The sequence below is a fragment of the Somniosus microcephalus genome, chromosome 26 (assembly GCF_052327205.1).
Source record: "Somniosus microcephalus isolate GS21.2 chromosome 26, FLI_Smic_1.0, whole genome shotgun sequence".
Lineage (NCBI taxonomy): Eukaryota > Metazoa > Chordata > Chondrichthyes > Squaliformes > Somniosidae > Somniosus > Somniosus microcephalus.
The window spans coordinates 39274204-39286840 of NC_141012.1; the positions used below are offsets into that span (position 1 = coordinate 39274204).

Genomic DNA, 12637 nt, shown 5'->3' on the forward strand with positions numbered 1-12637 from the left:
TCTTCATAACTAAGATTCTCTACTCCCAACAACATCCTTGTAAATCTCCTCTGTACCCTCTCTAGTGCAAACACATCTTTCCTGTAATGTGGTGACCAGAACTGCACGCAGTACTCTAGCTGAGGCCTAACTAGTGTTTTATACAGTTGAAGCATAACCCCCCCTGCTCTTGTATTCTATGCCATGGCTAATAAAGGCAAGCATTCGGTATGCCTTCTTAACCACCTTATCTACCTGGCCTGCTACATTCAGGGATCTGTGGACATGCACTCCAAGGTCCCTTTGTTCCTCTACGCTACTCAGTGTCCTACCATTTAATGTGTATTCCCTTTCCTTGTTAGCCCTCCCCAAATGCATTATCTCACACTTCTCCGGATTGAATTCCATTTGCCACTGTTCTGCCCATATCATGCTATGCTTACATAGCCAAAAGAAGCAATCTGTAAAGTGACTGGGTCGTGTAGTGAGTTGGCGAACTGCCCTTTGATCTCTGGTCGTTGGGTTCTACGTCTGCCCAATGTGATATAGTGAAGGTTTTCTCTCTCTGCTGTCTCTAAAAGTGACCCTCGTGAAATAACTTCTGCCAGTTTTAATCCAGCCCACAGTGGGTGTGGGCTTACACCATAAAATGGACTCAAATTTGACAATTCCACTCCCAAGGGGCTACAACAATGGCAGGTGTGGGAAATGACAATGTCATACTGCTACAGTTGGAGCTATTCTTCTGCAATTCGGGCTAAAGCACATTGTTATAAAGCAGAGTAGAGGAGTTTACTCTGCATCTAATCCTGCTTTGCTTGACCTGGGAGTGCTTGAAGCTGGGCTGCCTGAAATTGGAAAGTGTTTCATTGGCCAGCTTTTCACTTTGATGAACACACACAAAATCAACAATAAGCTACGCCAAAATCTTTTTTAAAAAAACAATAATTGTGTTTGGTGGGACACTGGGCACCAATTCACTGAGCCCAGGACCAGTGGGATGCTGATTACCTTGCTGTTCTGTGGACCTATTAGGTGTAGGACAGGTGCTATCTACAGGCTATTATAAGGTGTAGGAGGAGTGAGGGACGAGAAACAGTTAACAAGTCCCCAGGCCACTCTTCTCTTCTTAGTCAGTCTCTCGGAACTGAGGATGACTTGCTTCCACATTAAAAATGAGTTCTCAGGTGACTGATGAGTCCAATGTGGGACCTACAGTCTCTGTCACAGGTGGGGCAGACGATGGTTGAAGGGGCGGGTGGGTGGGGTTCTTGGGTTGACGTATGCTCCTTCCGCTCTTTGCACTTGGCTTCAGCATGCTCCTGGCGAAGAGACTCGAGGTGTTTGGCGCCTTCCCGGATGCTTCTCCTCCATGTTGTGCAGTCTTGGGCCAGGGATTCCCAGGTGTCGGTGGGAATGTAGCACTTTTTCAAGGAGGCTTTGAGGGTGTCCTTTAAGTGTTTCCTCTGCCCACCTGGGGCTCTCTTGCCCTGTCAGAGCTCCAAGTAGGGCACTTGCTTTGGGAATCTCGTATCAGGCATGCGGATGATGTGGCCCATCCATCGGAGCTGATCGAGCGTGGTCAAAGCTTCGATGCTGGGGATGTTGGCCTGAGCGAGAACACCGACGTTGGTGCGCTTATCCTGCCAATGGATTTGCAAGATCTTGTGGAGGCAGCATTGGTGGTACCTCTCCAGTGCTTTGAGGTGCTTTCTGTACATGGTCCATGTCTCTGAAGCATACAGGAGGGTGGGTATCACTACTGCTCTGTAGACCATGAGCTTGGTGCTGGGTTTGAGGTCCTGGTCTTCAAACACTCTCTTCCTCAGGCGACCGAAGGCTGCACTGGCACACTGAAGGCGGTGTTGGACTTCATCATCAACGTCTGCCCTTGTTGACAGTAGGCTCCTGAGGTATGGAAAGTGGTCCACGTTGTCCAAGACCTCGTCATGGATTTTGATAATCGGGGAGCAGCACTGTGTGGCGGGGACAGATTGGTAGAGGACCTTTGTCTTACGGATGTTTAGTGTACGCTTCAGTGAAGGTGTTGATGATGGTTTGGAGTTTGACCTCAGAGTGTGCGCAGATGCAAGCATCGTCTGCATACTGTAATTCGATGACAGAGGATGGGGCGACCTTGGATCTGGACCGGAGGCGACAGAGGTTGAACAGTTTCCCGTTTGTTCTGTAGATTAGCTCCACTCCAGCAGGGAGCTTACTGAGGATGAGATGGAGCATTGCAGCCAGGAAGATCGAGAAGAGCGTTGGTGTGATGACACAGCCTTGCTTGACCCCGGTCCATACATGAATTGGGTCTGTGGTGGATCCGTTGGTCAGGATCACGGCTTGCATGTCGTCGTGAAGCAGACGGAGGATGGTGACAAGCTTTTGAGGGCAGCCGAATTTGAGGAGGACACTCCATAATCCCTCATGGTTGACAGTGTCGAAGGCCTTTGTGAGGTCAAAGAAGGTCATGTAAAGCGGTTGGTGCTGTTCCTTGCATTTCTCTTGTAGTTGACGCGCGGTGAAGATCATGTCCATTGTGCCCCTTAGTGGGCGGAATCCGCATTGCGACTCTGGGAGGAGCTCTTCAGCCACTGGGAGAAGGCGATTGAGGAGGATTCTTGCGATGACTTTCCCTGTGGCAGACAGCAGGGAGACTCCTCTGTAATTACCACAATCGGACTTGTCACCTTTCTTGAAGATGGTCACGATTACGACGTCTCTGAGATCCCCTGGCATGCTCTCCTCCTTCCAAATAAGAGAAATGAGTTCATGTATTCACATCAATAGTGCTTCTGCACCATGTTTTAGTGCCTTGGTGGGGATTCCATCTGCTCCTGAGGCCTTGTTGTTCTTTAGTTGTTGGATGGCCTTTTCAAACTCATGCTCGGGTTGGGGTTATGCTGAGGTGGTGTCGGGTAGCATGCTGTGGGATGGAGTTGAGGACACTCGCGTCGAAGACAGAGTCTCAGTTAAGGAGATCTTCGAAGTGCTCCTTCCAGCGGGCACTGACTGCCTCTCTGGCCTTGATGAGTACCTCTCCGTTCTTGGCCTGCAGTGGGGTAGGACCTTGGGTGCTTGGGCCATAGGTGGCCTTGACTGCGCTAAAGAATCCACGCACATCGTGGTTGTCGGCTAGCTGCTGGATCTCCTGCGCTTTCTCCACCCACCATCTGTTCTTTAGGTCGCGAGTTTTTTGTTGGACCTCAGCCTTCAGGCTTCTGTAGAGCTGCTTTCTTGCTCTCGAGTTGTGTTGCTGTTTCCAGATCAGGAATGCCTTGCGCTTGCGGCTTATTAGCTCCTGGATCTCCTGGTCCTTCTCGTCGAACCAGTCTTGGTTTCCTGGTCGAGTGACCGAGCATCTCTTCACAGGTGCTGATTATGGAGGCCTTGAGTGCAGACCAGGCACTGTGGACACTCTGTGTCTCTGAATCACGGGAGTCGCCAGGTTGGTTGTGAGGCGCAGGCTGAATAGGGCTTTCTTAGCAGGGTCTTTGAGTTCTCCAGCGTTGTTTTTCCTGCGGCATTGCTTCTGTTGCCGCCGCTGTTTTGGGGCTATGTTGATGGAGATGACAGAGTGGATTAGGCGCAGGTCTGTCCAGCAGTTGTCAGCTCCTGTCATGGCGCGGGTGATGCGGACGTCCTTGCGGTCCCTCGCTCAGACGATGACGTAGTCCAGCAGATGCCAGTGCTTGGAACGACTTGTCTCTCTGATGGAACAAGGTGTTGGTTATGACAAGGCCATGTTTTAAGCATTTTGTCAGGAGGAGGGTACCTTTGGAGTTGGTATTCCCTACCCCCTCTCTGCCAATCACACCTCCCCAGAGGTCTGTGCCCTTTCAAACTCTTGCGTTAAAGGAGGATCAGCTTGTCACCCCCATTGGGACTTGGGACAGGGATTGTTCGAGGCTGGAGTAGAATTTCTCTTTGGTCTCGTCTGTGGCTTCCAGTGTTGGGGCGTATGCACTGATGACCGTAGCGCACTGGTTACGCGCTAGGGTGAGCCGTAGAGTCATGAGGCGTTCGTTTATTCCACAAGGGGAGTCTGAGACATTCAACTAGCTCATTTTTTATGGCGAAGCCTACCCCATGGAGGCAGCGTTCTTCTTCAGGTTTGCCTTTCCAGAAGAAGGTGTAACCACCGCCTTGCTCCTTGAGCTGGCCAACCCCTGCCCGCCGGGTCTCGCTTAGAGTGGCGATGTCTATGTCGAAACGTCTGAGCTCCCGGGCAACGATAGCAGTACGGCGTTCCGGTCTGTTGCTGTTGGGGTTGTCCATGAGGGTCCTGATGTTCCAGGTCCCGAACTTCATTTTAAAGGGTGGAAGTCCCCAGGCTGCTCTAATGTGTTTTCAGCTGCCAGTTTAAGAGTTTGATTGGTACAGCGTCAGATGCAAGACACCTCCTGACCCTTTTCAGTCAAGCTGATGTATAGCACTAAGAGCCAAGAGGAAGGACAGGAAAACCTCATGGGTCATAGAATCATAGAATGGTTACAGCACGGAAGAAGGCCATTCGGCCCATCGAGCCAGCTCTCTGCAAGAACACTTCAGCTAGTCCTACTCCCCCGATCTTTCCCCGTAACCCTGCAAATGTCTTTCCTTCAGATACTTATCCCACTCCCTTTTGAAAGCCGTGATTGAATCTGCCTCCACCACCCTTTCAGGCAGGGCATTCCAGATCTTAAACACTCGCTGCATAAAAAAGTTTTTTCTTACATCGCCTTTGGTTCTTTTGCCAATCACCTTAAATCTGTGTCCTCTGGTTCTCGACCCTTCTGCCAATGGGAACAGTTTCCCTCTATTTACTCTGTCCAGACTGCTCATGATTTTGAACACCTCTATCAAATTTCCTCTCACTCTTCTCTACTCCAAGGAGAACAACCCCAGCTTTTCCAGTCTATCAACGTAACTGAAGTCGCTCATTCCTGGAATCATTCTTGTAAATCTTTTCTGCACCCTCTCTAAGGCCTTCACATCCTTCCTAAAGTGCGGTGCCCTGAATTGGACACAGTACTCCAGTTGGGGCTGAACCAGTGTTTTATATAGAGTCATCATAATTTCCACACTTTTGTACTCTATGGGCTGGATTTTGCTACGGGGGTGGGTTGGAGGTGGGAAACCCACATTCGGGCTTGTTGTCCCGCCTCCATGGAGATGTGGCCAACCCACTGGATTTTCCTCTGATTGACCTTGTTGAGCCCGCCCTGTGGGCTCAGCAGGCCAATTAAGGGCCACCCGGCAACAGGTGACGTCAGAGATTGACATTTCATCTGTCAAAAGCTTTTGGCACATGAAATATCAGTGTTTAACAGCTGTTTGAAGCTGTCAAGCACTGAAGAACTGCTAATTCAGCCTCAGTCCTTTCTCAGGATAACTTTAAAATCATTTTGCTGGAGAAACAAAGAAGCTGATTTTTTTTTAAAAATCGGAGCTTCTGTGGTTCTTGCAGCCGACTCCCGACACCGGAATGCAGGACTCCTGTAAAGGTAAGTAAAAGTAAGTTAAACTTATTTAAACACTTGCAAAACACTTACCTTTGCACTCCTGCACCCCTCACTCACCTGAACACTGGGCATCTCGACCCCTGCAAGACCTCAGACCGACGTCCCGCCTCGAAAACTTTTCGTGGTTTGGAGCTGTCGGGAAGCCCACAAACCTGCAATAAAAATCGCGAATAGGCAAAAAACTACCTGCTAACTACCTGTTAACAGGCAGTTTAATTGCCTTTAATCCCTTCCCGCCTCTGGGAGTCGGGTTCCAGCACTTCTCGGGAACCCGACTCCTATGAAATTGACATGGAGGCGGGATGGGGTCGGGACCCCCGGATCTCCGATTTTTATCACCCGCACGCCTCCAACCCGACTCCAGGGGCTTAGGAAAATCCAGCCCTATGCCTCTATTCATGAAGCCCAGGATCCCATAAGCCTTTTTAACTGCTTTCTCAACCTGCCCGGCCACCTTCAACAATTTGTGCACACATACCCCTTGGTCTTTCTGTTCGTGCACCCCCTTCAGGATTGTACCATTTAGTTTATGGACATGAAATTTGGTAGCGCCCCATTTCGGGGCGGTAATGTTGGCGAGGCAGGACATCTTGCACCTGGCGAGGAAGTCCCGGCCCGGCCGCAAAATTCGCTTTACCGCCCCGCCCAGGACGCGCCACTTGGTGGGGCAGTAACCGAAGTGCTGTCGGGGTGCGATCGGCAGCGCTCTGCGGAGGCTCTGCGGAGCACTGCCACGTTCCAACACCTTCCCCTTCAGTTAAAGGGGAGGGACACTGCGCACTCTACAGGGCCTCTGATGGTCCCAACTAGGCCACCAGGGCAGCATAGTGCCATGGCAGCAGCCCAGCGCCAAGACGCGGTGCCGGGCCACATGATGGTGACCATGACCACGCCACCGCCCATCACAGAGGGCCGACCTGGAGGTTGGCCAAAAAAATTAGATGGCGGTGCGGGTCGCAGCCGCACCTCCCCTTTAACTACCGCCCCGCAAGCGGAAGTCGGCCCGGCTCGTGACATGCGAGGCTGGCGCTGACGCTGCCCACGGCAGCCTCGTGGGGCGCAACCGAATTTCTGCCACTGGCCGGTAAGGGGGCATGGCGAGGCGCTAAGGGATCGCCTCTCACGGCGATGACGTCATCGCCAGAGGCGTGGTGGCCCAGGGCACTACTGGTGGGGACATGGCGCTATCGGGTAGCACCTCAGCAGCTCCCCGCCGAATTTCACAGGAGGCGCTTTTTTGCCCCCCACCCCTCCCGGGCGATAACCCCTTTGCGCCCCATTAGCGCCCCCTGGAGACTCTAACGGCAGGTGCAAAGGAGCCGAATTTCACCCCCTATATGTCCTCTCCTCATTCTTTCTACCAAAATGTATCATTTCACACTTTTCTGCATTAAATTTCATCTGCCACCTGTCCGCCCATTTCACCAGCCTGTCTATGTCTTCCTGAAGTCTATCACTCTCCTCCTCACTGTTCACTATATTTACAAGTTTTGTGTCATCTGCAAATTTTGAAATTGTGCCCTGTACACCCACGTCCAAGTCATTACTATATATTAAGAAAAGCAGTGGTCCTAGTACCGACCCCTGGGGAACACCACTGTATACCTTCCTCAAGTCCGAGAAACAACCATTCACCACTACTCTCTGTTTCCTGTCACTTTTCCAATTCCGTACCCAAGCTGCCACTGTCCCTTTTATTCCATGGGCTACAACTTTGCTGGCAAGCCTATTACGTGGCACTTTGTCGAGCGCCTTTTGGAAATCCATGTACACTACATCAACTGCATTACCCCGATCAACCCTCTCGGTTACCTCATCAAAGAACTCAATCAAGTTAATTAAACACGATTTGCTTTTAACAAATCAGTGCTGGCTTTCCTTAATTAATCCACACTTGTCCAAGTGACTGTTAATTTTGTCTCTGATTACTATTTCTAAAAGCTTCCCCACTACCGAGGTCAAACTGACTGGCCTGTAGTTGCTGAGTTTATCTTTACACCCTTTTACAAACTTTCTTTTCTCTGCTTGCTAACAGCAGTTCTCATGTTTCAGAAATGAAACTTCCATTTGGCATATTTATATAATCAACTAAAGGGCAGTGTTGCCAACACTCTTAATTCCTTGATTCTTCCCATGATTTTCAGGTGTGGATTCTTATGACTCATGCAAGAAATTGAATAAGAATTGCAATATTCTTAACTTCTTGCATGACTCACAAACTGTAAAATAAAAAATCCACTACCTCAAACCTCAGGACTAATAAGCGAGTCAAAATGTGAATATAGACAAGCAAAGGAGTCGGGCTCGCAACAGTACAGCTTCGACTCAGATCAGCTGGTGACTCACTGGCTGATAGGGCACAGTGTCACATTCAGGTGTTAGACTGGAGCTGACACAATTTTCTTCACTGCCAGACAACCACCTTGTGCGTGTGTTGGTAGAAGTTGATGCAGTCAAAGTGAAGTGAGAGTCAGAGGCTCCACAGGACAGGGGTTTTGCCAGAGCTAGAATCCTGTTTGTTTGCAGAATGTGGTCTAAATCTTTTGTGAATGTTCTACTGTAACCAGGACACTAATAGCAACAAATCATTGAGTGAGGTTAAAGGTGCCTACAATCTCACAGTAAAATACTCTGGTGTGTATGAATGAATGGGATAGTCCATGACTACTGGGGGGGCAACAGATGTATCCACAGGGCTGCAACGTGTATACGTATGCACAGATCCCCAGTGCAAGACTATACATTGAAACTGCAATTCTCAACAATCGAAATTTTAGTATCTAAACATTTTTACCATCTGTTTTCCTTTTATTTCCCACATCAAATTGCTAACTCTCTCTCGTGAGGCCCTTTGTATGTTTTCCCCAACTAATGGAGGAAGTCAGATTGTTTCTTTGTCCGAGGCCCCAAAAAGCCTCTTGGAGACTCACGATTACTTACTTTATCTCGTTAGCTATATCTTCCTCCTTTTCTGCTTTTCTCTTCCTTCGGTACATGCAGAAGCAAACGACGATGGCGATAATCAAACACATCCCTAGGAGCACTCCGATAATGGCTCCGGCAATGATCCCAGCATTACTTGCTGCGGAAAGAAGAGACATTTTAAAGATGAATTATTTTTTTTTGACAGTATCCAAATCACAAAAAAACCAAGAGAAATAGTCAGGGGCTTGTTGCAAATCCAATAATGGGTCACCACAATTTAAAATTAAATGGTGAACTCTTCGAGAGACAGAAGCCTGGAAATGACTGTCTGTGATGGTATTGTACGAATGCTTAGCATCTTCGCAATCCCCATCATGCATGACATCCGATGTTGCCAGGTATTGTGTTTCCGATCCCTACACTACTGCCACCCAACCTGGGGGGCTGGGGGGGAGGGGTGGAGATGGTGGGGGGGGGATGGTTGGTGAGGGGACATCACCTGACAACCCCAGCAGTCCCTGCACAGTCACTCTTTCCCTCACGTGATGGCTAGCAATCTACTCCAATGACCTCGCAATCCTTTTCTTCACACTAACTAGTCTGTCTTTGAAAGACACCATATACTGAGGGGAGACGACTTTTTTTGGGAGGACAAAAATTCATTAAGCCATTGTTAGGTTATAAAAATGACATGTTCATGCACCTGGATGGACAGAGCACCAATACCACTCAATAGTCTTTGATCAACTAAATTCACCAATTTTCCCAGTATTTATAAAGAGACAACCCCTTCCAATACAGTACTTACAGATCATCACATCCATCTGTATTGAGCATGATGCATTCCCTGCCAAATTTACAGATTTGCAAGTGTATAATCCAGACATCTCCTTGCTGAGATTGGTCAATGTCAGCGTTCCCATTCTGCGGTCTATAAAACAAACACATCATTAAGAAACTCATAAAGCAACATAAACCCCAACTGTGTGATCGATTCAAGTCTACATTCCAGCGGGTTAAGTCACTTATATAGAACCCGAGTGGACCAAATCCCTGCCTATTCATTCCCACTACAATTACATAAGACGATGGATGAGAAACAATCCTTCTGTTCTATTTAGCTGTTTCCCCTTTAGAGTCCATCACATGAATTTCCTGGCCTGAAGTGCCCAGATGAATATCTTTTATTGATCATTAACCTGACCCAGCACCCTTCCCATGCCAGCCCACTCCCTTGGTATGGTAAAAGGGCTAGGAAATCCGGAGATCAGGGCCTTATGGCCGCTTATGGAGGTCCTCACAGGCCTCGAGGTGCCCAGCAAGCAGAGTCCCAGGAACACCACTTCCTGCCTTATTTGCAAGGCTGCAAGAAGCTTGCAACTATTGCGGCTGTAGGCCCAGCTCTACCCCTGCAACCTGGAAAGCCATGGAAATCCTGGGAAAACAAAAAAGGTGTAGAAATCCACCCCATTTACCCCCAGGGAAGTAAATGTTCCCCAGAGGCAAAAGGTCAAGTAAATTGACACCCATAATCTGTGTTAGAGACACATCTTTCTAATACTAGCTCACCAGGAACCAAGTATACATCCCTCTAATACTTCATATTGTACAGAATTCCAATAGGCCAGCTCATACCATTTTCTCCCATTATGTTCAACTCTAGATAAACCTATTCTGGATCCATCCAAAATTCTTTACCAAGCAGGGAATTCCAAAAAACTTATCAAATTGCTCCAAATTACAGAATTATTCCTGATCCAAGCATAAAATGATCCCCAATTTTTACAAAGTTCTTCTACTGCTGGGTTTGACTGTTAACCCACCAAAATGAGATTCCTATATCTGCGCTACAGCTCTATTTATAGCCTAGCTCCAAATCAACAGTTATCGTGAGCTTGCAGCTTAATTGTTCAGCAGAATCTTGTTTAAACAGCTGGAGGTTAAATACTCTCATTGCATGTCACAGTAAATGCTCCCACACCTTGGTACTGGCACAGATCTGGACTAGGAGGTTGGAGACTTCAGCTTGATATCAAAACAGTCTGATCCAAAACTCCAATAAACTAACCAAGAACAAATTTCAATATATGCATTGAATGCCAATGGTCTGTCATTAAAAGCTTCCTTCAGAACTACAGGATTAGCATTGTTTCCTGATTTCCCGGTGCTGGGCATTAGGGAAAAAATAGATGCATTTTATTAGCTGGTCATTATCATATTACTGTTTGTGGGAGCTTGTTGTGTGCAATTTGGCTACCGCATTTCCTACATTACAACAATTATTACATTTCAAAAAGTACTTCATTGGCTGTAAAGTGCTTTAGGACATCCTGAGGTCATGAAAGGCAAGTATTTCCTTTCTTTCATGGTCAGTTACTGGATCATGAAGGAACAGGTCTACAATATAAACCAAAGAGAGACCTCTTGTCATCAACATCCCATTAAAAATTCTAATAGTTAACCTGAAGAACGCACTCGGGGATTTTTCTGCAAGTATTTTTTGAAATATACCTGAAGAGCAACTGATGAGCTCATTAGAAGGGCTTCCTGGAAGGAGACACTGTGAGGGAGCTGCATTAACAACAGAAGTCATTAATCATGAATACATCAGCATCAATTGTGAAAATTGATGCAGCTCCCTCACACTGACGGGCCCTGAACCAGCATCAGCAATGCTTAAAAAAATCTTATAAAGTAGACAAAGAAAAGGAAATATTCATAAGTCTGCACTAGGTTTTAATTAAAACAGGATACCGATGGAGAGACTCCATGTTTAATAGAGGGGCTCTATACATCTGAATCATTGTACTAAAACACATAAGTAGTTGGCAGCTTTGTACAGGACCTGTCGAGAAGTGTTCAGCAGATATTGGCTTGGGAGCCAACCTGATTTTGACATTTAATCTTTACAATCCTCCCTCAACCATCATTACCAGAAACAGATTAAGTTGTCAGATCTTGCTGTGCGCAAAATGGCCCCTATACTTGCTTAAAAACCTGTTCCATCATCAACTTTTTCCAGTTATGGCGAAGGGTCATCGACCAGAAACGTTAACTCTGTTTCTCTCTCCACAGATGCTGCCTGACCTGCTGAGTCTTCCCTTCATTTTGATGGAGGTTTCACTGTATTTCTAATTCAAATTTCCTAATAGCATGACCCCTTAATCAGAACCAGTTCTTATTTCAGGTCCAGTTACAGTGGCAATCCAAGGTGTTCCAACTGAGTATCTTCAAGAACACTCAGCTGAATAGATACCTTTTGTGGTCCTAATCAGTCTTTAATGGTTCTCTTGGCTTTATCCATCCCCCTGATTGGCCTTGTTTTTTTTCCCTCTGTTTTGATGCCTCTCCCAGGAGATTACATGATTGATGGTGGGCAGGTGGGTTTGTGTGCTGGTGGGTATGGGTGCCGAATCATGATGCTCCAGCCATGACAGTTGTGTGGGGCAAACTCGATGGACAAGCTGGACTTTTCCCGACTGCCAATTCCATATGTTCTTATGGCTGAAGCTAAATTGCCAAGGGGAAGCTTCTCAAAGAAGGCTCGAGTGAGGATATTTGGTTAAAGCCCAAATGCCGTTTACCACAACCATTTCAGCACCTGTAGGAACACCTCAATGCTTGGGAACATATATTTATTTAGTCATTATTTAATTCAGGTGACGTTTTAGATGACGTATTTGGCTGATAGACTCACTGACATTTTCTCTTAATTAAGTACAGTTGGGAGATCTGTTTCAAGCCGTTTATACCGGGCTCCTACAAATTCTCAATTGGCCATTCGTTTTTGTTAAATCTCGAGATGTACCTCAAGTCAGAGGGCATTAACAGTGCTTCAGTGTACAAAGCTGTCATACCTCCTATCTCCCATTTTGTCCATTTTCACCTATTTTGAGTCAAGGAAGGAAAAGACACGAAACAGTTTTGATAGAGTAAATAAGGAGGAACTATTTTCAGTGGCAGAAAGGTCGGTAACTGAAGGACACGGATTTAAGGTGATTGGCAAAAGAACCAGAGGCGAAATGAGGACTTTTCTTTTTAACGCAGCGAGTTGTTGTGATCAGGAATGCACTGTCTGAAAGGGTGATTGCAACAGATTCAATAGTAACTTTCAAAGGAGAATTGGATAAATACATGAAGAAAAAAATTTACAGGGCTATGGGGAAAGAGCAGGGGAGTGACACTAATTGGATCGCTCTACCAAAGAGCCGGCACAGGCACGATGG

General features: G+C 47.2%; 1 protein-coding gene across 1 annotated transcript in view; it reads right to left on the reverse strand.

The window, feature by feature from the left end:
• esama (endothelial cell adhesion molecule a) overlaps positions 1 to 12637 on the reverse strand; it is a 148878-nt gene that overhangs the window by 15999 nt on the left and 120242 nt on the right. Inside the window, exons 5-6 of the mRNA XM_085968066.1 lie at positions 9220 to 9342; positions 8427 to 8568 (exon numbers count right to left, since the gene is read on the reverse strand). Of these exons, the coding sequence (XP_085824192.1) occupies positions 8427 to 8568; positions 9220 to 9342 (265 nt within the window). The remainder of the gene's footprint in view (positions 1 to 8426; positions 8569 to 9219; positions 9343 to 12637) is intronic.